We start from the raw sequence: 26,220 nt of genomic DNA, 5'->3' as shown, positions 1-26,220 counted from the left end.
GACATTGACGGCGATAGACGGCCAATCCATCCGAACTGGGAGTGGCTGGGGCCGATCACTTCCAGCCAAATAAACAGTCTAGTTAGATTTACCTTTTAAATCTAAATGCTGCCTGTAGTACTCATATCTGCTTCATTTGCTGATACAGTTTACACGTGATGGTCGGTAAAATGTTGTGCACTTAAATAAAGTTAAATATGAAAACCTGTTGATAAGAGGACTGGTTGATCATTTAAATCTGTTAAAATGGAAAGTTGAAAGTAAAATAAAGGTTAACATGAAAACTCTTTGTGACAAAAGTCTGCGTTGCTGCGTTTGATTTAGTTACAGTACTTGTGCGTTGCTGCGTTTGATTTAGTTGCAGTACTATTTCACAAGGGCGGGGCTTGGCATTTCCGAATACACATAAGATCTCGCCACTTTAAATGAGAGAAAAATCGCAACATAATACAAACAGCCATATCTTCTGTTTGTGGAATCTATTAATCGCTTTATACAAATGATTTAGGAGCACAAAACGATTACTTTCCCACGCTCACAGTCACCGCTCTTCCGGTGTGACCTGTACAATATGTGTCAACGCCACCCGCGTTGCGCCATTTTGAAAATGTAATGTGGGGAGAGGCAGGGACGAGGGAAATCTTAAAGTAGTGCAAAGTCTAAACACCTGTGCTGAGGAATACGTTCTTCACATTTTTTCCTCGAAAACGTTCGTACCTAAAAAAAAAAATATTAAAAATTCCGGTTTGGCAAAGGGCGTGTATGAGTCTGGGGGGGGGGGGGGGAAACTAACAAACACTGGCAGCACACTCAGCTTCATTCCTCCACATCTCACCGTCCAGAAGCAACCAGTCAGCAGCAGTACTGAGAACACCGGGCCAGCTTCAAAGACCCCCACTCTCCCTGAGTGGCTCACCATGGCAGGTAAAACTTGAAACACACGGCGTGGCTGCAGTCAGTCCGTGATGAAACGCAACTTTACCGTGCTTTGGGGTGTTTAATAAGCAGGGGGTAGCTAGCATGCTAAGCAGATTCTAGTGTAGTCCGTGTCTTGCTCGGTTTCAAAGTTGCTCTTGTCGTATCTTGAAAAGGGATTTCTATCTCCTGCAGAGGTCGGGGATGACAGCGACGAGGTGCAGTGGTGCTTTTCCCAAGTCAAAGGGGCGATAGATGAGGATGTCGCGGAAGGTGAGTCCAGCTGATTTTGTTCTCGTTGGCTCTAGGTGCGTGTTTTTAAAGCTTTATAAGCAGATGTATGTTAGCAATATCCTTATAACTCTGATTATTGTTGTTTTGTTGCTTCTATTCCTTAACTTGCCCACTGCTATTGACAGTCATAGACATAAAATCAATCTAAACAGAGAAGGATGGAAGTGAGTGATCATGTTTCCCTGCCATGACTGCGATCAGAGTTTATGCGGTTCATTAAAAGTCATTCAATGGATTTTGTCCAAATTCAGGCCTTGAAGAGCATTTAAAGAAACATTTAACTACATGTTTGAGGCATTAAAAATCATGTAAACTTGATGGTTAAACTTTTTTTTTTTTAACATTATCTATTAGAGTTTTCTGATAAACGCATTCTAAAATGATATCTGATAATATCGACATTGTGTTTTTTATTATAGGTTTTGGGCCAATATGCAAGGGCGTATGTTTACAAAGGGACGGTAGGACATAATAATACCAACTTTTCAGGATGCTCAAATTGTCCCCACCAAGTTTTATGCAACCTTATTTGCATTATATAATGACTTCAATTATATAGATAATTTAGATTGCCTTCCCATGTTATAACAATAGAATTAATCCTACAATTATGAAGTGAATCACAGTACTTTCAATATGTTCAGACTTACATTGACCCATTTTTCGCCCCTCAAACGCAAGTTTGATTGGCTGATGACCCCCCCCCCAACACACTCACACACACACGCGTTCACAGACGGTGTTCTGTCAAAATTTTCACCCTGATAATATTTTGCTCCCAAAGCTTTTGTGGTGGTGAATAAGCACTCTTTTACATTCAGCTGGACTCTCAATTTAATGCAAAGGTGCTAAATAAACAAGTTACATCATAAACATACACGTGCAACATGAATATGGCATATTGTTAAATAAATTCTTAAAGACACTGCGAAGACGTTAACAGTGAGAGAGCAGCGTGCAGTAATATTTACTTGAAAAAAGTGGAAGAATCTGACACATTAATCTGTTAACTAGCCTTTAACACTCAAAACAAGATGGAGAAAATTATTCGACTAGATTTAAGAAAAATATCAGATAAAGACAGATAAAATTGCAGTTTCAAAGTTCGTATAAGTCAATGCAGATTTATTTTGCATTACTCATTTAGCCTATTAGTGAGAAATGTAGCCCTGACCCCGTTCACCCAATCTGTTAGGTTCATTCATGTCCCATCCCCAGCAAAAAGTGTACATGCAGGTTATACTGTTATATCGTCCCTACCAATATTGAGACCAAACCTACGCCCTTGCCAATATGTATGTTGCCTTCAAAGTGAATGTAGAAGCCTTCCGCCTTTGTATAAGGGCTGGTCACAGCTTAGCAAAGCAGTTATGCTTATTGACCATTAGATGTCCCCAAACTAAGATGCTTGGGATGTGTTATGTGAGCAGACCATTTGCTTTCATGATGCAAAAATTAAATGAACAATAAATTATTTAAAAATAATGAATTTCAACTCATTACATACCTCGTTCATTGTACTGAAGCCAGATGCCTTTGTTGTTATTTTAAGCCAAAAGCACTGTGTGAGCCACATGTGATATGGCAGTGCCTTATTGACACTTTGCACTTGTACTTAATCCCAAAAAACTGATGTTTGTACCATTTTGATTTTAACAACAAATATATTGGTGCAATATAGGCACTTTTTCCATAACTTCAGTTGAAATTCGTGTGTTTTTCACAGAATGCTTATTATAAAGCCTTACAGTTTTTACGTTTATCATTATTAAAGTATCCAGAGGGGAATCACAGTACAATTAGCCATAATATGTCCACGACTGCATTCAATGTATCACAAAAGTGAGTACACCCCTCGCATTTCTGCAGATATTTAAGTATATCTTTTCATGGGACAACACTGACAAAATGACTCTCTGGCACAATGAACAGTAGTCTGTATGCTGCTTATATAATAGAGTTAATTCATTTTCCCCTCAAAATATAGCCATTAATATCTAAACCCCTGGCAACAAAAGTGAGTACACCGCATGGGAACTACGTACATACCTAAATGTCCAAATTGAGTACTGCTTGTCATTTTCCCTCCAAAATGTCATATGACTCGTTACATTAGTGCTGTCAGCATTGCTGCAGAGATTGAAGAGGTGGGGGGTCATTCCCACCACCATGCTTGACTGTAGGCATGACACACTTATCTTTGTCAAAACAGTTGTTCCATTGCTGTCTATAGCAGCCAATGAGTTTGTACCTAAAAATAAAATAGATTTAAAAAACCCAATCATTTATTCCTTGATTCCGATTCTTCTGAAAATTAGATGATGAACTTTGATTTCCAATCACAAGCTACTGCTACTTTTTAGTTAATCCTGTTCAGATACCACTTCATCTGATGAGATTAAAATTACCCAGCTGTTAAAGGGTTAAAATGTCAGTTAATGTACTTGCCTGGTATCAGAAATGGTTTCCTGTGGTCTTTCAACACTTCCTGAAAGTATTGGTTGCTATGGACCTTTAAAAGATGTGTATTACGTGCCAAAACGTATATTTTTTTAAAACTAAGGATTCCAACGTGTCAATATTAAAATTGCCGTGACTTCAAATTTTGACGTACCTACATTTATGTAGTATAATTTTTCAGGGAATTACATGTGGGATTAGAATACAGTTAGTATATGACTTGGACTTTTTTTTTGCATGAGCCGGTCAAATATATTACAATATTGTCCATATCTCTTGCAGAATCTTGACCTTACAAGCCTGCAGCTAAAAATACTACTAATACTATTTACTGGACGCCATCATGCTGTTAAATGTGTTTGAGCTGGCTGACAGCTGTAGACTCACAGAGTCTTCTCTTGTGATTCTCTTGTGCCTTTGGGACTGTCAGACCTAGTCTGCCATTTTGTTCCCACAATAGACAACTCCAGCTGTGTGAATTATTGGGAAAAGAGCAAAGAGCTGCATCCTGTCCTGAATTCAACTTGCATATAGTCTCTGATGTATTGTTTTCTCTAGCTTTCACAGTCAGTTTGTTTGTTTGACTAATGCAGGGGTCGGGAACCTTTTTGTCTGAGAGAGCCATGAACACACCATATTTTTAAATGTAATTCCGTGAGAGCCATACAATGTGCTTAAAACTAAGAATTAGGGCTGTCCCAAACGACTAGTTTTCTCCCGATTAGTCAGCCGACTATTTTTACGATTAGTCGACTAATCTAATGCTTAAAAAAAAATTTTTTTTTAATTTTTTTTTTTTTTTACTAATTTAGCAATAACATTTTTGTTGACGCTTATCAATTCACAAAAACATATTGGAACACTTAAATTATTTACTAAAGTACAAATAAACACATAAATAACAATAAATCACAAATAAACAATGAGTTCAAATGCTGATAGAATTAACTAGTGCAAAAGAATGGAATGTAAACAGATTCAGAACACTGACTTCGCCTTTTCAACATGATTCAAAACAATTCTTCAAAAAACACCTAGCATTAATATTATAGTATAGTACTACATATAATAGTATTATAATAATTACAATAATTATTCATTGCCAATCAGATTTTTCATAAAGAGTGTCATTTTAAAGGTATTCTTAGTGTAGAATCTGAATTCTGAAGTATGTGGGATTAACCCCAGAAATCGCTATTTATATGAAGTACATGACATGCTTTTATTTTGAAATGTTCACCGGAAGTACATTCGCTAAACCGCTAGCTTCGGCTTTACACTCTGCAAAAAAGCACTTTTTGTCATTGCATGTAGATGTAGTGTCAGTAATAGATTGTTTTTTGGTCATTTTTTTCATTTGCAAATGCTGTTAATCAGCGATTTTTCATGTTTGAAGTGTCACCTTTTAACCGCAAGTTTGTTTTCACGAGACGACTGCCAGTGTTTTATAGCAGGCTAAAGTAAGTTGCCCCCCCCCCCCCCCCCATTCACCTCAGTGTAGCAGTGCTAACGTTACAGTGTTTAATAGATGTCTTTTCTTATTTTGTATGTCTGAACTTTAATTCAACAGCGTGTTGATAAGAGAAAGGAACTGGAGTCTCATGCCATCAGCACGCACGCACCAATGTATGGACGCACGCACGCACCTGCACAGCGATAAAAGGCAGCCGTGAAAATTACCGCCCTCATTTTTATTTGACGTGCGATAAATGGACTCATTGCATATCGTGACATGTCGTTAGTTAGTTAGTTAGATGGACTTACAAACTGGGTGACGCCGCTTTTGGTGTTTATTCACGGCAGCCAAGCTTGTCATTGAAGAGACAGGACACAAGAGTGTACCCTCCTTTGTTTCTTTGAAATAAGTCAATGTTTTGGACACTCTGGTGCGCTTTTTTTGGCTTTGTGCCGCTTTCCCCGCTTGCATACAGAGCGTCCGACATTCTGAACTTTCCACGCATATATTTTTTTAATCCTTCATTAACCGTCGACGGGATGTTGTGCTCGTCGACGGATTTACGTCATCGATGACGTCGACTATGTCGACTAGTCGGGACAGCTCTACTAAGAATACATGTAATGTGTGCATTTTATGTAATTTCAACACTTTTAAAGTAGAATAAGTCTCTGAATTATTTTTAATCACATTATTATGCTGAATGATGAATACAGTGGGGAGAACAAGTATTTGATACACTGCCAAGAACAAGTATTTGATACACTGCCAATGGGGAAAGCCCATTGGCAGTGTATCAAATACTTGTTCTCCCCACTGTATTTCATATCATTAATGCGACTTCTGGTGCTGCATGGTTTTGCTGATGACTTTGTAGTCTGGTTGGTACTTGGTGGGGTTAAGCTTCATGCAGGCCTTGAGAAACTTAGGATGCGTCTCTTTTCATCTTCACGAAGAAGTGCCACAAATCATGTTTTTACCCACCATGCATGGAGCACCATCACTGCACACCAAAACAAGTTTATCCATCGGTAGATTTTTTTCTTAAGTGAACTCAGTGAAGGACTTGAATAAATCCTCCCCTCTTTATCCCTTTCATAGTCAAAGCTTGCAATTACGCTGAACTGGGATAAATAGCTTACATCTGTTGTCTCATCCAAGGCCAGAGGAAAAAATGGGGCTGCATTTATGTCCTTATGTCCTGCTGAAAAGTGTGATACTCCTCGTCTTCTTTTCTTTTTGCCATCTTGTCAAAAGGGTTTCTAACAACGCGGAAAATGAAACTGAAAATGAGGGAAGTCTACAATCTGATCTCACACACATGCACACATCGGCCGCTATTTTCAACAGCACAATACGGCAACCCCCCCGTGAGTCATCACCTTATCATGGTGGAGGGGTTTGCGTGTCTCAATGATCCTAGGAGCTATGTTGTCTGGGGCTTTCAGCCCCTGGTAGGGTCACCCATGGCAAACAGGTCCTAGGTGAGAGGCCAGACAAAGTATGGCTCAAAAAGACCCCTAATGATGAGTAACATTAATGAACCCCAGTTTCCCTTGCCCGGACGCGGGTTACCGGGGCCCCCCTCTGGAGCCAGGCCTGGAGGTGGGGCTCGAAGGCAAGCGTCTGGTGGCTCTCTTCCACTCTGGAGTTGCCCATGGTGAGAGGCGCCGGGCAGGTGTGGGCATACTTATTGCCCCCCGGCTTGGCGCCTGTACGTTGGGGTTTACCCCGGTAGACGAGAGGGTAGCCTCCCTCCGCCTTCGGGTGGGGGGACGGGTTCTAACTGTTGTTTGCGCTTATGCACCGAACAGCAGTTCAGAATACCCACCCTTTTTGGAGTCCTTGGAGGGTGTGCTAGAGAGCGCCCCCTCTGGGGACTCCCTCGTTCTACTGGGGGACTTCAATGCTCACGTGGGCAATGACAGTAAGACCTGGAGGGGTGTGACTGGGAGGAACGGCCCCCCCGATCAGAACCCGAGTGGTGTTCTGTTATTGGACTTCTGTGCTCGTCACGGTTTGTCTATAACGAACACCATGTTCAAACATAGGGGTGTCCATATGTGCACTTGGCACCAGGACACCCTAGGCCGCAGTTCGATGATCGACTTCGTAATCGTGTCATCGGACTTGCTGCCGCATGTTTTGGACACTCGGGTGAAGAGAGGGGCGGAGCTGTCAACTGATCACCACCTGGTGGTGTGTTGGCTCCGATGGCGGGGGAAGATGCTGGCCAGACCTGGCAGTCCCAAACGTATTGTGAGGGCCTGCTGGGAACGTCTGGCAGAATCCCCTGTCAGAAAGAGTTTCAACACCCACCTCCGGCAGAACTTCTCCCTTGTCCCGGGGGAGGTGGGGGACATTGAGTCCGAGTGGGCCATTTTCCGTACCTCCATTGTTGAGGCGGCCGATCAGAGCTGTGGCCGTAAGGTGGTTGGTGCCTGTCGTGGCGGCAATCCCCGAACCCGCTGGTGGACACCAGCGGTAAGGGATGCCGTCAAGCTGAAGAAGGAGTCCTATCGGGCCTTTTTGGCCTGTGGGACTCCGGAGGCAGCTGACAGGTACCGGCTGGCCAAGCGGACTGCGGCTTCGGCGGTCGCCGAGGCAAAAACCCGGACATGGGAGGAGTTCGGCGAGGCCATGGAAAACGACTTCCGGACGGCTCCGAGGAAATTCTGGTCCACCATCCGGCGCCTGAGGAGGGGAAAGCAGTGCACCATTAACACCGTGTATAGTGAAGATGGTGTACTGCTGACCTCGACTCGGGACGTCGTGAGCCGGTGGGGAGAATACTTCGAGGCCCTCCTCAATTCCACCGACACGCCTTCCTTTGAGGAAGCAGAGTCTGGGGACTCCGTGGTGGGCTCTTCGATCTCTGGGGTTGAAGTCACCGAGGCAGTTGGAAAGCTCCTCGGTGGCAAGGCTCCGGGGGTAGATGAGATCCGCCCGGAGTTCCTGAAGGCTCTGGATGTTGTGGGGGTGTCGTGGCTGACACGTCTCTACAACATCGCGTGGACATCGGGGACAGTGCCTCTGGATTGGCAGACCGGGGTGGTGGTCCCCCTTTTTAAGAAGGGGGACCGGAGGGTGTGTTCCAATTATAGCGGGATCACACTCCTCAGCCTCCCTGGTAAAGTCTATTCAGGGGTGCTGGAGAGGAGAGTCCGCCGAGAAGTCGAATCTCGGATTCAGGAGGAGCAGTGTGGTTTTCGTCCCGGCCGTGGAACAGTGGACCAGCTCTACACCCTCGGCAGGGTCCTCGAGGGTGCATGGGAGTTCGCCAACCAGTCTACATGTGTTTTGTGGATCTGGAGAAGGCGTTTGACCGTGTGCCTCGGGGAGTCCTGTGGGGGGTGCTCCGGGAGTACGGGGTACCGAGCCCCTTGGTAAAGGCTGTTCGGTCCCTGTACGACCGGTGTCAGAGTTTGGTCCGCATTGCCGGCAGTTAGTCGAATTCGTTCCCAGTGAGGGTTGGACTCCGCCAAGGCTGCCCTTTGTCACCGATTTTGTTCATAATTTTTATGGACAGAATTTCTAGGCGCAGCCGAACCGTTGAGGGGGTCCGGTTTGGTGACCTCAGTATTGAATCTCTGCTTTTTGCAGATGATTTAGTGCTGTTGGCTTCATCAAGTCGTGACCTCCAACTCTCACTGGAGCGGTTCGCAGCTGAGTGTGAAGCGGTTGGGATGAAGATCAGCACCTCCAAATCCGAGACCATGGTCCTCAGTCGGAAAAGGGTGGAGTGCCCTCTCCGGGTCGGGGATGAGATCCTGCCCCAAGTGGAGGAGTTCAAGTATCTTGGGGTCTTGTTCACGAGTGACGGTAGGAGGGAGCGGGAGATCGACAGGCGAATCGGTGCGGCGTCTGCAGTAATGCGGACTCTGCACCGGTCCGTAGTGGTGAAGAAGGAGCTGAGCCGAAAGGCAAAGCTCTCGATTTACCAGTCGATCTACGTTCCTACCCTCACCTATGGTTACGAGCTTTGGGTCGTGACCGAAAGAACAAGATCCCGGATACAAGCGGCCGAAATGAGTTTCCTCCGCAGGGTGTCCGGGCTCTCCCTTAGAGATAGGGTGAGAAGCTCGGTCATCCGGGAGGGACTCGGCGTCGAGCCGCTACTCCTCCGCGTAGAGAGGAGCCAGCTGAGGTGGCTCGGGCATCTGGTTCGGATCCCTCCCGGACGCCTCCCTGGAGAGGTGTTCCGGGCATGTCCCACCGGCGGGAAGCCCCGGGGACGACCCAGGACACGCTGGAGAGACTATGTCTCTCGGCTGGCCTGGGAACGCCTTGGGATCCCACCGGAGGAGCTGGTTGAAGTGGCTGGGGAGCGGGAAGTCTGGGCTTCCCTGTTAAAGCTGCTGCCCCCGCGACCCGACCCCGGACTAAGCGGAAGATAATGGATGGATGGATGGACAATACGGCAACCCCACTTGAACAGTGTCTCTGCCTCATCTGCATTGCCTATGCGATTGATAGACACAACGATATGTATGTTTGCCACTTTCCCACTAAAATTACTGCGAACTGGCTTTCTAGTCGCCGGTGACCGTCGCGGTTTTGCGCAATGCGCAAAGGCCCCTGCCTTGAATAGTCATACCTGTCAAGTTGTACGGTTTCGGCGTAATTTGTACAAGTGAGCACTGATTTTTAAATGTGTACGCCGTACGTTCAAAATCTACGTTTTTCGTGCATTGTTTTTTTTTCTCCGTTCAGATTTTGTCACCGTTTCGGCAACAAGACAATGTGCATTACTACGTTGGTTGAATGACGCGAGAAAAGTCAGACACGGAGAGAAGAGTGTTTGTTGTGACGATGTAGCAAACGCGATGCTAGGCTTGATGGCTCCAATATTTCCTGACTGTAGCTGACAGCCTACAATCAACGCCTACATATGACATGCATATAGAACTACATGCAAAACAACAGACTCGGCGGCGTTAGTAAACAGCCGCCATCTTAAAGCAGTAGACTTCTCAGAAGGGCTCTGTTGGAGTGAACCTTCCTTGCGAACCTAAGTAACTTTTTATCTAAAATACTCCTAAATCGGCAAAATCTTGACTTGAATATCTTTAAATGATGAAACAGTTTTCTTTCACATGTCTAAAGTAGACAGAAGGGAACTAATGCAAAAATGGGAGCACTTTTAACAACTTTAACAGTTGATTCACAACATTAAATGACTTCCAAACATAGCAAAGGTTACTATGTTTGTTAGTTTTTTTTTTTTATTAAAAAAAAAAAAAATTAAATGAAAAAAAAAACATGAAGGGTAACACCAGTTACTTTGCAAAGTAACTAATCACTCTAACATTCAGGTAACTGAGTTACTAACTCAATTACTTTTTGGGAGAAGTAATTTGTAACTGTAATTAATTATTTTTTTAAGGTAAGATTAACAACACTGGTCATAAAGAAGTCTGCAGAATGAAAAGAGACAAAAGCAGAGATTTTATTCTGCCAATTTGTTGCCGAACACAATTTGCCCGCAGCTATCGCTGATCACTTCTCAGAATTAGCAAAACAAATGTTCCCTGACTCAAAGACTGCATTGGTAAGTTAATTTTATCAATTGACCTTTTTAATTTATAATTGGACACACTAACAAACTACCTTCAATTCAAACTGAATTGCGAGCTGAAGTGCCATGAAGTGCAGCGATCAAGACATGATAGAAATTGCTAAAACTGCTATACAATTATAACAAAAGTCACTGTTAAATTTTAGTAATCATAATGGAGCTGAAGATATTGATTGTTCTTTGACTGCACCAGGTTATATGTTACAATATTACCAATCCATTCATATTATTTTAAAAAATGAGTATTATTTTTGTTTCATATTGGACGCTATATACAAAGTTGTAAGATTAGTCACCAATATGTAAGGGTATACGTCACCACTTGTAAGATTGCCAACGGCCTTGGGTTGACAGGTTTGAATAGTGGAGTTGCAATTCTTGAACCTGACCCTTTGTGTAATACAGAACTCGAAGGAAACATCGAAGGAATCTTCGTTCTAAATCATTCTTTTTTTTAAACTTTGGATATGCAAGTATCTTAACTTCAAATTAAAAAAAATTTTTTTTTTACATTTCAGCTAATAATATAGACAGTAATCCTTTTGACTTTTCCCGCAAAGATTGCCACAGCAAAACAGACTCATCACATGGTAGATTTGACACACAAGGTTTTACAACCGATGCCCATCTGACACAATCCACAAGAAGAATTCAATCCTGGGTCACCACAATGGCAGCGGGGCGCTCAAAACATTGCGCTAAACAACCGGGTCATCTCAGCTAATAATTTTTTTTTTTTAATTGATACATTTTTCAGTAGTACGTTAAAATGCTGATGGAGAAATCTAACATACCATAATTAATGTGGACCTTAACATGACCACAATAACAGTTGTTTTCTATTAATTGTCTTTTGTGTTTGTAAGAGCTTGGACGGATGATGGCTGTGGAAGGCACTTTGTGTGGTCCACACTCTTTGCCTTTGTTGAGAATGGTGTTGATAATAGTGCCAGGCTGTTGACAGGGATTGATTGTTGAACTGTATTGTACGATGAGATTGAAATGCTCGTTTAGGAGATCCCCCTGACTAGCTTAATGTTACGAAACCTCAGCACCAGGACCATGTTGCGTGTGTGTACATACAGGTTTGTGGCACCGGTCTTTCGTGTTTTGTTTTTTACCCGTATTGGCATTGTTCTTACAGCTCATTGGTGACCGAAACAAGTGAAGTCACTGTTGTCAGGGCCAACAAACTCTTGATATTATGGTTGCATGTCACCTTGGAAAGAGATGCAAAATTAAAGGAAGTGAGATATAAAATTCTAATGACATTACTCTTTTGACAGCTGATGTCATATCCACTGTTGAATTCAACCACTGTGGGGAGTTGCTTGCCACTGGAGACAAAGGAGGTCGTGTAGTCATCTTTCAACAGGAGCCAGAGGTAATTTCATGGAGACACATCAAAATTTGATCATTAAGATCTGAATGTCCCACATTATTTTCGGTCACTTGTTGTTGTCCCATATGTCCTCTTTGCTCTATTGTTGTTGTAGAGTAAGAATCGGCCTCAGTGTCGTGGAGAATACAATGTTTACAGCACCTTTCAGAGCCATGAGCCTGAGTTTGACTACCTGAAGAGCCTTGAAATTGAGGAGAAGATCAACAAGATTCGATGGTTGCCCCAGAAGAATGCTGCTCACTTCCTTTTATCCACAAATGGCAAGTTGACACGAGTATGATCTAGAGCAGGGACGCTCATTACGCCGATGTCGATCGCAAAGGTAGTGTGCGTAGCTCGCGACATACAAAAAAAAAAAAAAGGTAGAAAAAGATTAATTGTGTTTTGTGCGATATTGCTACTGAGGTTTGTAGCTCACCCACCCAACCTCACACACATACACAGAATTGGAAATAATTTTGGGACAGTAAGGGTTAAACATGTTTTGTTGTGCAATTTTGCTGCAACCTTTGTTGGTGCTGTACAACGCTATGCAAACAAAGTTGAATTGTATTGAATAATTCAACCATCCCATCACTTGATTGATACACAGGCAGCCAGTAAAATGAAGGTTTTTTTTTTTTTTTTTTTTTTTTTACTCACACTTTTAGGTCACTGTGCTTGCTCAATTTACCTTGAAGTTGTTTTAGGCATGTTTTACGTAACATTGAAGACAAAATGGATGATTATTTCCTTAAAAAAAAAAAAAAAAAAAATTATCACTGCTTCCTGAATTAACTCTAGTGTACAACTGTATTATCAAATTCGTTGGCAACTAATTTATTAATCGATTAGTTGTTAGCCTTATTAAGAAGCTAGTTTGGACAGTAAGATGTCCGAAAATTGGCAAAAATGTGAATTGTTTTCCAAAGTAAAAGCAGATTTTTGTTCCTGTCCTACTTTAAGGTAACAAAAATATAATGAAGAAATCTGATATTTCCAACAATGAAGTTACTTGTATGTTATAATTTGAATTGGTAATAATTACAACAAAAAAAGATACAAAAGCAGAAATAAAACTTGAAGTAAATCCCTTTTTCGTAAACATTGTCAATGTATCATATGATAAGATATTTGCTGGCTTTGACTTGTATGGAATTTACAGTATTTGTTGATTTGGAGTAATTTGTTTTTTTTCCCCTCTCATAGATAAAACCATAAAACTTTGGAAAATAAGCGAGCGAGACAAGAGACCTGAAGGTTACAATTTGAAAGAAGATGATGGTCAATACAGAGATCCAAATACAGTTACAGCACTAAGGGTGGATATTTGATTTTTTTTGTTTGTTTGTTTGTTATTTTAATATTTATTTTGCATGATAAAGAATGTCATCATCCACATTGGAAAATGAAGACTTCAGTGAACTCACTGACTTGGTCCCCTAGGTACCAATATTTAGACCCATGGATCTGATGGTGGAGGCCAGTCCGCGGAGAGTTTTTGCTAATGCTCACACCTACCACGTCAATTCCATCTCAGTCAACAGTGATTGTGAAACATACCTGTCCTCGGATGACCTTCGCATCAACCTTTGGCACTTGGAGATCACTGATCGCAGCTTTAGTATCCTTTCCCTTGTCAGACATAATCATTAGTGGAAACTGCATATACTTTCCCTTCAGATAATCGTTCATATCCTTTCCACTGTGGGTGAGGGCTATTGTCAGAGAGACCGTAATGAGGAACTTAAGTCTGTGAGTGGAAAGATGTATTTCAACCCTGCCGGCATCCTTCATGTTATAAGGCAAATTACAGGCTGAGCAAATTGTGAAATGCGCAGTCATTTTACTGGTTAACTCTTGAGTTGTGAAGTCACTTCTTGCTGTTTGACCTGAATTATTCCTACTCAGATATTGTCGACATTAAGCCAGCTAACATGGAGGATTTGAGCGAGATCATCACAGCTTCAGAGTTTCATCCTAACCAATGCAATACGTTTGTATACAGTAGCAGTAAAGGAGCCATCCGCTTGTGCGACATGAGGGCATCTGCACTGTGTGACAACCATGCCAAATGTAAGCAGAATTCAATGGACAGAACTGGGGTTCTTAATGTGACTGATTTTAACTAAACTAAAATGTGTAATGACTGAAGCAAATTGTTCCCGAATACACCCCCACAGTGTTTGAAGAGTCAGAGGATCCAAACAATCGTTCCTTCTTCTCAGATATAATATCATCCATCTCCGATATAAAGTTCAGCCACAGTGGACGTTACATGATGACCCGTGACTACCTGTCCATCAAAATCTGGGACCTCAATATGGAGACCCGTCCAATAGAGACTTATCAGGTATGTTAAGATCATTAATCTAGTATTGTATACTATATACGAAGTATTTATTGGACATCTACCAAAAATTCAGCCACTAAAATTGTTTGGAGGAAAATGGATAAAAGTGCATTTTCTATTTGTCTGAAAGACCGAATACCAAAAAAAGCAGAAAAACAGTATTTTGTGACAAGCAAAATCTTTAACCTTTTATAGGGCACTCATTTTATCCTTAGCTGCCAATTATGGCGCTAGACACTCAATTCATTTTAATACTGCCAGCCTCTCCCAGTCAAAAGATTATTTCATTCGACCCTCCCAGTCAAAGTGATTGGACATCTCGACTGTCAATGGCACTAAAATATGAGTATTCACAGCCGGTCCTCCAAGTTTAAATGAATTTAAAGTCTGTCGTTGTCAATAGCAGGCAACGAGCTGAATACAGTGATTCTTTGTTTTAAATCAATTTCACAGTGTTATTTGGGGGCCCTCACCAGAGTGTTTCTATTTTTATTCTATTTAATTCCATTAATAGCAAATAGTGTTTATCCATTTATCATTTATTATTTGTTTTATGGATTGGGTTTAATGAATGATGAATGTGTGATGTATTGAGGTGTGCGAAATTTCCGATTCTTAGATTATTCGCAATTCGGTCGTGGAAGATTCTAGAACGATTCACAAACATCCAAATTCCGATTATTGAAATATGCAAAATAAAGCAGAACTAAAACACAGTCAGCGCATTCTTCGGGACGCAATGAGGGACTGACCGACAACTTATACCGCTAGATAAAAAAAAATAATAATACCTGACTGCGGCCCACAGCCGCTTCAAACAGCGCTCACGTTGCTACAAACTATGCCCACATAATGCTACAGTACACAAGTAACTAGAACTAGATGCGAAATGACACTCTGTGGCGTTAGCACATGTATGAAGAACTAAATGCGAAATGACAGACTTGCTGGCGTTAGTAAACAGCCATTATCTTAAGGCAGTAGACTTTTCTGAAAGGCTGTGGTAGCGAACCTTCCGAGCAAATCTAAGTAACTATTTATCTAAAATACTCCTAAATCAGCAAAATCTTGACTTGAATCTATCTTTAAATGATGAAACAGTTTTAAAAGTTTAACATGTCGAAGGAAAATTATGGAATAACGGGAGCAATTTTAACAACTTTAACAGTTGATTCACAACATTAAATTAATTGAATGTAGTTTAAAGCTGCTGATACAGAATCGGGACTTGAGCATTTTATTTACCATTTTGAACTGTTAACTTGATAGTGAAATAGTAGTTTATTTAAGCCTGAGAGGATTTTTGTATTTACTGTATGAAACATTAAAAGCAGCTAATAGCTGGGAGGAGGTTGAGGGTGCATCAATAATCGATGTATAATCGAATCGTAGCCTCTGAATTGTAATCGAATTGTTAGGTACCCCAAGATTCCCACCTTTAGTGGTGTAAGCACTTTACTGAAGCAGCACTTAAATGATGTTGTATTTTACATGCAATGACCAAGACTAACCCTAACCCCCGACCCAACCGCAGATAAGCAGGAGAAAATAGATAGGGATGGATGAATGACAAAGCTATTCAATACATAAACTGTAATTACAATCATTAAATGGCATCAGGGGAATGATTTTATGAAACGTAAAGAAATTAATAGATAAAAAATAATAACAAATTACAACAGGAGGCGGGGGTTTCAAACTACAAGTTTGACTTCATCAATGTCTATTCTCATAATCTGCTATCTTATATCATTTTGTGTATATTTGGTTTATAATGCCAAAAAGCTCTAGCAGAATCTGATTTAATGCTTGTGCTCTTTTACCCGCCGAATGCTGCGCTCCACCTGACATAAAGCCGGCACACTGCAATGCTGACTGTAAATGCCCGTTGTTCGCTGATCTATTCAATTTTCTGGTGGTGTTGACAGTTACAAACAACGCAAGCCGGAAATAACCGAACATCCTTAAAATCATTGCTGTATGTTCCTCCTCCTCCCGTGCATTGAGCCAGTTATAATTGAGACTAGGGATGCAACGATACAGTTAAGTCACGGTTCAGTACGATTTTCGATACGAGGGACACAATTTTCGATTTGATTCAATACATTTAATGCTCTGAAACAAAAAAAATACAAGTGTTATTTTTTTTTTCGATGTTTTATTTTGCTAACAAGAAAAAATAACATTGCCATCTTATAAACATAAGCATAATATTTATGTGCATACTTCTTACTGATCTGAAGAAATTTTGTCTAAAAGTGCTGAGAACAATCTTTACTGTTTGTAAAGTGAGGCGGGGCACACTGTTGATTGCTACAGCTCTCTTAGCAGCTAGGTTTACCACATGAGCAGAGCATCCTATTTGTGGTCCGAGTCCATCTGTGTCATGTAATGAATTAACAATATTTGCAGCATTATCTATCTATCAGCATTATTTAGTCACTGGTATGGATTGATTTGGCCTGCTTAACTTCCATTCAGTCATGGCGGTTTTGAATTCATCGATGTAGTATATGGACCACGTGTCCCATGATCACTCTGGGCTCACGTAGCCAATGGCATGGGACTTGGGGGGGATCTAACATAGCACATCTAGTTTGCTATTTGATGACATCTAGTGTGTGTGTGCGAGTGTTGTCGGAGCATTAAAAAAGTTGACAAATCCCACAGAAATCACGTCTGCTCATTACTGCACAACACCAGCATATGACAGTCGACTTTCATAAACAGGACAAGTTTGAAGTACAGCGCTCTTAATTTGCTCAGTGTCCCGGGGTATCCAGCTGCCGCGAGGTTGTTCGTGGCAGCCAAGTCGGTAACAGTGTTTTGGCGGACTTCGTTGTAAATATCCGGGAAGACCGTCTTTGTGAAATATGTAGAAAAGGGGATAGCGTATCAGCAAACCCAAAATGCTGCCACACAGTGGATCTGTACGACGCTGAAGCCGCCTCCTCAAACTTCTGTCTTTCCTCACTAGCCATGATTGTCGTGTCTGCTACTTCTGCCACAAATAAATGCACCGTACTTCACTCCGCCCTCCACGCAGTTTGGGGGAGGAGAGGAGGAGGGCTGCACGCGGGGAGGAGCTGTCTCAGAATTTTTCAAGGCACAGCCCTCAGTTTTCGATGCACCCCGGGCAAGAAAAAAAATCGGAAAATACATTTTGGGAGCTTTTCATTTGCGTTGAATATTTTTGCATATTGAATTGAAGAGGGCGTATCGAACGGTTCAATATAAAACTGAGTATTGTTGCATCCTTAATTGAGACCTGACATCAACATCACTTTTTGGGTCATGTAGGCCGTATTTGTACAGTGGGGAGAACAAGTATTTGATGCACTGCCGATTTTGCTGGTTTTCCCACTTGCAAAGCATGTAGAGGTCTGTAATTTGTATCATAAGTTCTCTTCAACTGTGAGGGACGGAATCTAATACAAAAAAACAGAAAATCACGTTGTATGATTTTTAAATAATAAATTTGCATTTAATTGCATGAAATAAGTATTTGATACATCACAAAAATCGAACTTAATATTTGGTACAGAAACCTTTGTTTGCTATTACCGATACCAAACGTTTCCTGTAGTCCTTGACAAGGTTTGCACACACTGCAGCAGGGATTTTGGCCCACTCCTCCATGCAGATCTTCTCCAGAGCCTTTAGGTTTCGGGGCTGCTGCCGGGCAACACGGACTTTCAGCTCCCTCCATAGATTTTCTATTGGGTTCAGATCTGGTGACTGGCTAGACTACTCCAGGACCTTAAGATGCTTCTTACGAAGCCACTCTTTAGTTGCCTTGGCTGTGTGCTTTGGGTGTTGTCATGCTGGAAGACCCAGCCACGACCCATCTTCAGGGCTCTCACTGAAGGAAGGAGGTTGTCAGCCAAGATTTGGCGATACATAGCCCCATCCATCCACCCCTCAATACGGTGCAGTCGTACTGTACCGTTGGCAGAGAAGCAGCCCCAAAAAATGTTTCCTCCTCTATGTTTCGCGGTTGGGATGGTGTTCTTGGGGTTGTACTCATCCTTCTTTTTCCTCCAAACACGACGAGCCGAATTTAGACCAAAAAGTTCAATTTTGGTCTCATCCGACCACATGACCTTCTCCCATTGCTCCTCTGGATCATCCAGATGGTCAGTGGCAAACTTCAGACGTGTCTGGACATGCACTGGCTTCAGCAGCGGGACCTCGCGTGTGCTGTAGGATTTTAATCGGCGTAATGTGTTTCCGATGGTTTTCTTCGAGACTGTGGTTCCAGCTCTCTACAGGTCATTGACCAGGGCCTGCCGTGTAGTTCTGGGCTGATCCCTCACCTTCCTCATGATGAGTGATGCCCCACGAGGTGAGATCTTGCATGCAGCCCCAGAACGAGGAAGATTGACCGTCAACTTGAACTTCTTCTATTTTCTAATAATCGCTCCAACAGTTGTTACCTTCTCACCAGGCTGCTTCCTTATTTTCCTGTAGCCCATCCCAGCCTTGTGCAGGTCTATTTATTTTATCCCTGGTGTCCTTACGCAGCTCTTTGGTCTTGGCCATTGTGGAGAGGTTGGAGTTTGTTTGTTTGAGCATGTGAACAGGTGTCTTTTATACAGGTAACAAGTTCAAACAGGTGCAGTTACTTCCGGTAATGAGTGGAGAACAGGAGGGGTTCTTAAAAAAGAACTGAGAGCAGAAATATTTACTAGTTGGTAACGTATCAAATACTTATTTCATGCAGTTAAATAAAAATTTATTATTAAAAAATTATACAATGTGATTTGTTGGATTTTTGTATTAGATTCCGTCCCTCACAGTTGAAGAGAACTTATGATAACAATTACAGACCTCTACATGGCTTGCAAGTGGGAAAACCAGCAAAATCGGCAGTGTATCAAATACTTGTTCTCCCCACTGTATACCAAATGTTAATATTGTGGCCTACATGACCCAAAATATGTCCACATACACGGATAACTGGTCTTTATAAGGGTTAGTTTGTTTTAAATGACTAAATAGTCGCTTCCCCTACAAAGGATAAAAATCAAGCACTCTCCAGGCTAACCAGTCTGAAATGCCAATCTCTATCATGGCCGGTTGTTGCCCAGTGACTTGGATGTCACTTTGCACATAAAAAGGTGTGTGAGGTGGCAAGTGATTTATTTTATAAACTAATGGCGAGTTTGAGCATTCTTGACTTTTTTTTTTTTCTATGCATGGTACCAATTATAAAATTGTTGTACTATGTAATATGGTTGCCTTATTTGCTGTATTTCATTAAATTTATATTACTTGCAGTTTTGGCAAACATTTCCATTTCCGTGCATTTTTACTATTTCTTAAAAGTATCTTGTTCTTTTGTAGCTCCTAATGATTGTAAAGGGAGATTCTCCATAATTTCATTATACAAATGTATAATGACAATAAAGGGCTATTCTATTCTGTCCTCTGTCAGGTACATGAATATCTCAGGAGCAAGTTGTGTTCACTCTACGAGAACGATTGCATCTTCGACAAGTTTGAGTGCTGTTGGAATGGGAACGACAGGTGAACTCGCATTTTCTGTCTAACATTTTTGTTGTGGTCTCTAATGTTATTTCTAGATGTTAAAAGATGTTCACATTATGTTTTTGACCTTTTTATTTAACATTGAAGAAGCCGCTCAGAGTTCTGTTTAGGAGAGAAGTGGAACATTCAATTCCTCTTTAACATTTCGATAGTGTCCGTTTCTTATCTAGTACCCAGCTTAGTTAAGTTTCCGTCTCACCATCACTTTCTGCCCTGTCTGCAGTGTGGTCATGACAGGTTCCTACAATAACTTCTTCAGGATGTTCGAGCGAGGATATAGGCAGGATGTGACCTTAGAGGCATCAAGGGAGAACAGCATGCCACAGTCTGTCCTGAGACCCCGCAAAGTAAGCTCAGGTGGGAAGCGCAAAAAGGATGAGATCAGTGTAGACAGTTTGGACTTTAACAAGAAGATCCTCCACACTGCATGGCATCCGCTAGACAACGTTATTGCTGTGGCCACCACCAATAATTTGTATATATTCCAGGACAAAATCAACTAGCATTTGACACACCTGTCTGACTCTACAATGACTGATCATCAGAAGCACATATTTTTATGCGGCATGCAAAATGAACATGCAATGGCTTCATTGAGCTACTTACTTGACAAAGTTTGAGATTAAGAGGCCTATTTTTCTTTCTGTGGAAACATTTGTTCTTCCAGCTACTGCTCACAACTCCCCTTCATCCCAGTCAAAAGGGTTGATGTTTTTAAAAAAGTACAGTTTATAAACACGCTTCATTATTTTGTTAGTGCCATTACTTCTTGTTAATGCATTATCTGTTGCTATAACATTTTATATTCATTTTAACAAGAAAATGTTTAATTAGCGACTCATTTGCACTGTTATGAAACCCTGCTGATAGAAGAGGTTGACACTCCTTTTTTACCCCCACGGATTTGTCAACTTGCCAAATGCAACACTCCTTCCTGAAAAATTGTTTATTTTTATTGTGTAATGCCGCCATGTGTGGAGTTCTCCTGTTCAGGTTATTCCTACATAGTCCTCATTTACACATATTTAAGGGAACCTCGGACTTAAAGACTTGTAGGCTCTAATAAGCTACAATAGTTCTCTTTTACTGAAACATAAATATTGCCCTTGATTTAAAAATCTACAATATGTAGTACATGTTTTGACCTAAGGAGGGCGCCATATTTTAAGCGCGCAATGGACGCTCGGTGTGATGGCGTAGTTTGCCACTCACTAGACAAACACTACCGGTCTTCTGCAATTCCTTCCACGCGGCGAGACATCCAACACATGCGCACATTGATTAAAAGTGGCGAGTACTTACTATTTGCGTATTTATTGAGTCTTTTATTACCTTTTCATTGCCTCAAAATACTTTTTGCATGTGTTACCCTCTCATACTTTTAAGCATTATGTTTTCTTGTGATAGCTTTAAAGCAGATTGTTGATCTGTTAAACCACATTAGTCACATCGCATATTTAAACCGCCCTTATTTGATATTACTACGTGTAAGTATTTTCTTAAGGCATCTTTTGTATGTTCTGTCTGTAAGCATCTAAACAAAACAAGCTGAAAGCACACGGTAGTACTTTGGGTGTCAAATTCGCCTCTTGTAGACATTTCGCCGGTGTAGCACATTTTGGCAGAACACAGTTTTGTCCTACTCTCGTCTCATCCAGTCTTTCCTGTTCATTTTGCTTTTGCTGCTCGTTTTGTGAAATATCGACAGTGCTGTCATGCTCACTAATGTTCTTCTCGGGTTCAAATTGAAGGGGTTGAACAAATGACATGTCTATGTCGCTAGAGTCATACTCTGGAAGCCTGGCAGCATTACCAAGTGACGTCACCGCCCTTCAACGTCAACAACAATGGTGACCTAGGAGTTAAACAAATTTTACAAATTGTATAAAAACGAAAGCATCGAGAGGGATTTTAATATCAAATTATTTTAACTCATAATAACATTTATCTTTTAAGAACTACAAGTCTTTCTATCCATGGATCCCTTTAAACAGTGTGGGTGTACATAAAATATACTTTATATATACATATATATGAATACATACTAGCGGTGCAACGGTTTGCGGTTCAAAGCCGAACTGTACGGTTCGCCCTGTACGGTTCAATACGCCTTTATGAACCGCACCTTTTTGGTTTTGCAATTAATGTATTCCGAACGCTTGTGGAATGAATTAATCGAGCTCTGTGTGCCTGTGTGTGACGTGAAGCACCGCTGTGGAGAAATTCCCGCCCCGCAAGTAAATGTCGGATCGCTGTCAAGCACCTGTGTAATAGAAGCCGAGTAACGCCCTCTCTCGCTTACGAGCGAAGTGAAAGTGAAACAAGAAAGAAAACAAATAGCTATGGCGAGCGGAGGAGTGGAGAAACCGAATTTTGAGGAAGCACCGGCTTCTTTCAAATCTGCGGTGTGGCAACATTTTGGTTTCCCCATGGACTACAATGCAGAGGGAGAGAAAATATTGGGGAAAAAACAAAAATTTGCAAGCATTGCTCAGCGCTTGTTCTCCATGCTAATGGCAACACTTTTATAACATGACTCCAGCACCTCAGCCAGCATCACCCACAGATATCACTTTCTCAGGGCAGGCCAACCCCGAAGATGACACCAGTGAAAACACACGGCGGGCTTCGTTAATTTATTTGCAACGCTTGACCCGCGTTACATTGTTCCCTCGCGGACATATTTCTCCAACAACGTAATCCCCGACATTTATGAAATGGCAAGCAAAGCCATCGAAGATGATTTCGCTAAAGCACATAGTTTCGCCCTGACCACTGATAGTTGGACGTCCCGTGCTACAGAGTGCTACTACCTAACTGTGACGGTCCACTATAATTCATACCTGTCAAGTTGTACGGTCTCGTCGTAATTTGTACAAGTGAGCACTGATTTTTAAATGTGTACGCCGTACGTTACGTTCAAAATCTGCACGTTTTTCGTGCATTACGTTTTTTTTTTTTTTTCATCCGTTCGGATTTGGTCACCGTTTCTGCAACGAGACAACGTTCATTAATACGTTGGTTGAATGACGTGAGAAAAGTCAAGAGACACGGAGAGGGAAGAGTGTTTGTTGAGACGCTGTAGCAAACGCGATGCTAAGCTAGGTGGCTCCAATATTTCCTGAGTCCTGACTGTAGCCGACAGCATACAATCTATGCCTAGATATCACATGTATAGAGAATCACATGCGTAATGACAGACTCGGTAGCGTTAGTAAACAGCCGCCATTTTAGAGCAGTAAACTTCTCAGAAAGGCTCTGTTGTAGTAAACCTTCCGAGCGAACCTAAGCAACTTTTTATCTAAAATACTCCTAAATCGGCAAAATCTTGACTTGAGTCTATCTTTAAAGGATGAAACAGTTTTTAAATTTTCACATGTCGAAAATAGACAGAAGGGAACTAATGCAAAAACGGGAGCAATTTTATCAACTTTAACGGTTGATTCACAGCATTAAATGACCTCCAAACATAGCAAAGGTTACTATGTTTTTGGGTTTGTTTGTTTTTTTAATGAAAAAAAAAAACATGAAAGGTATCACCAGTTACTTTGCCGAGTAACTTTTTTACTACTGTGTGTGTGTTTTTCAGTAGTCAGTCACTACACTAGCCAAAGAGCTAAGAGGCATTTTAACAGTCGAAAATGTTTATATTTGAAGTGTTTATTTCATTTTTTAAAAAGTAAATTAAAGGCAGTTTTTTAAAATGCAAAACGCAAACCGAACCGAAACCGTGATCCCAAAACCGAGGTTCAAACTGAACCGTGGGCTAACTGAACCGTTGCACCCCTAATACATACATATAATTTAGAAAATCGTGAACGTTAATGCAGATGCAATTCTATTTTAGGATGAAAATCATTAACGTGTTTGGCTTTTAACATGGACATAAGAATGATATGCACACATAAGAGAGGTCTTGAGGATGGAGAAAAGGAATCATGCCAAAGTATACCATGCTTATTCCTGTAAATTATAATTCTTCTGTTAATGCGCTGCTCAATTTTTGCCAATGACAGAAGACCACCAATAGCAGTGCAGGAGCAAAGGCTGATACGTGGGGTGGCCCGTATCTAGATGACTTTACTCCCAGATTTTTAAAATTATTATTTTATATACTGTACATCTAAAGAAAACGGTTACTATAGCTGATTTTATTTTTTTAAGCATTAATACACGTAGTCTGATCACTGCTATTTAAAATTGGAATAAAACTGTCTGTCTGATGGCTTGTTGATTGTAACTAGAAGGCTGCATGACAGTCTGCGGTGACAAGTTTACCTGAGAAGATATTAATTGGAAAGTTCTGTAATGTCAAAGAAGGGCATGTCATTTTTGATGTGAGGGAAATATTTTCATTAGTTGACTGGTTGTGGCTTTTTTTTTTTTTTCCTCAAATCATTTTCCATTTAAAACATGAGTAATATCATGGCTTAAAGAGACATTTTTCAACTTAGTCCTTTAAAATCAACTCCAGTAACTTGCCTTATTTTTTATTTTTATTTTTTTTAAAAAAACCTTTCAAAATATTTTATTGTTCAAGGGGGGATTTTGTAAAGCACTTGTTTTTTTTAATGATTTTTTAATGTACCTTCTGTAAGTACATTTACTTTAAGAAATTACTTAAACTCATTTCTACTGTTGCTATGCTATCTTCTGCTATTATTTACCAAACGGGTTGAGGATTTCTTTAAATGTCTGTTTTTGCTCTGTTTTGCTTTTAACGTCTTTCCAAGTTGAAGAGCATTTATAAAATGAGTGCAATGCCATCAAAAGAACTTGGTGATGTCACTTTCTCAGGGATGTGTAGTAGCATTCAGTAGAGGGGCATTTTCAAAACATCTCTAGGCCTGTGAAATAATAAGGATTTGTGGACTCTCGGCCAAATTGACAAACCATGTTTTGATGCTCTCAACAGTTCGTCCTTGAGTTGTGTATTTAAAAAAAAAAAAAAAAAAGCAAATGTATTGTCATGCCTAATGCTCTGTTAAACTGCTAATTTTAAACAAGAGGCTAAAGGTTCAGCACTATTGGATAATTATGCACCAACCCTGAAAGTTTAGAATGGCTCAAGTTACAAATACAAATTTGTGGAAAAACACTGACAATTCACAGCAGATCTTGCCCATAACCCTTGTTTAAAAACATTTACTGCCATTCAGTAAACAGAGAATTCGTTTTGCTCTGTCGTATACGGGATACTTTTTTTTTTATTTTTATTTTTTTTTTATTTTTTTTTATTTTTATAACATGCATTTCTTCCACCGTGCTAGATAGGAAACACTCAGGGGAATTAACCACTGTTCAATGTTCAAAAAGAAAGCAACTTGTTAGTTCTACAAAAAAGCCTGAATAAAAAGACTATCAAATTTGATTGTGTGGCATTTATATATATATATAAATAATAAGATTGCTTATTAGTGTAGTCACAATGTTTTGTGAAAAGTAACATCGTACAGATACAATCATTTTTAAGTTTTTTTTTTTTTTTCCCCCACTGTGTGACATGCGCCTATATATATATATATATATATATATATATATATATATATATATATATATATATATATATATATATATATATATACACACATACATACATAAGTACACATTGGGGCTAATAAGTATTTAGTCAACCACCAATTGTGCAAGCTCTCCTACTTGAAAAGATTAGAGAGGCCTGTAATTGTCAACATGGGTAAACCTCAACCATGAGAGACAGAATGCGGAAAAAACAACAGAAAATCACATTGTTTGATTTTTTAAAGAATTTATTTCCAAATTAGAGTGGAAAATAAGTATTTGGTCACCTACAAAGAAGCAAGATTTCTGGCTGTCAAAGAGGACTAACTTCTTCTAACGAGGCTCCTCTCGTTACCTGTATTAATGACACCTGTTTTAGCTCGTTATCGGTATAAAAGACACCTGTCCACAACCTCAGTCAGTCATACTCCAAACTCCACTATGGTCAAGACCAAAGAGCTGTTGAAGGACACCAGAGACAAAATTGTAGACCTGCACCAGGCTGGGAAGGCTGAATCTGCAATAGGTAAAACGCTTGGTGTAAATAAATCAACTGTAGGAGCAATTGTTAGAAAATGGCAGACATACAAGACCACTGATAATTTCCCTCGATCTGGGGCTCCCTGCAAGATCTCACCCCGTGGCGTCAAAATGATAACAAGAACGGTGAGCAAAAATCCCAGAACCACACAGGGGGACCTAGTGAATGACCT

General features: G+C 40.8%; 1 protein-coding gene across 2 annotated transcripts; it reads left to right on the top strand.

Moving 5' to 3' along the window:
* The first annotated feature begins 782 nt into the window (after positions 1-782).
* Positions 783-24,374, top strand: ppp2r2aa (protein phosphatase 2, regulatory subunit B, alpha a). Of its 2 annotated transcripts, XM_057831956.1 has the most exons (11): positions 783-924; positions 1,111-1,188; positions 1,629-1,670; positions 11,990-12,087; positions 12,200-12,365; positions 13,294-13,406; positions 13,531-13,708; positions 13,996-14,160; positions 14,268-14,437; positions 19,875-19,966; positions 20,211-24,374. In XM_057831956.1, exons 1-11 carry the CDS (start codon positions 918-920, stop codon positions 20,488-20,490), a joined length of 1,389 nt encoding a protein of 462 aa, XP_057687939.1. In that variant the 5' UTR covers positions 783-917; the 3' UTR covers positions 20,491-24,374. The 2 variants fall into 2 exon arrangements, with proteins under 2 accessions (XP_057687939.1, XP_057687940.1); XM_057831957.1 differs by lacking the exon at positions 1,629-1,670.
* Positions 24,375-26,220: the final 1,846 nt, after the last annotated feature.

Source organism: Corythoichthys intestinalis, chromosome 3 (genome assembly GCF_030265065.1).
Source record: "Corythoichthys intestinalis isolate RoL2023-P3 chromosome 3, ASM3026506v1, whole genome shotgun sequence".
NCBI classification, from domain to species: Eukaryota; Metazoa; Chordata; class Actinopteri; order Syngnathiformes; family Syngnathidae; genus Corythoichthys; species Corythoichthys intestinalis.
This window is presented reverse-complemented; position numbering and strand designations above follow the sequence as displayed.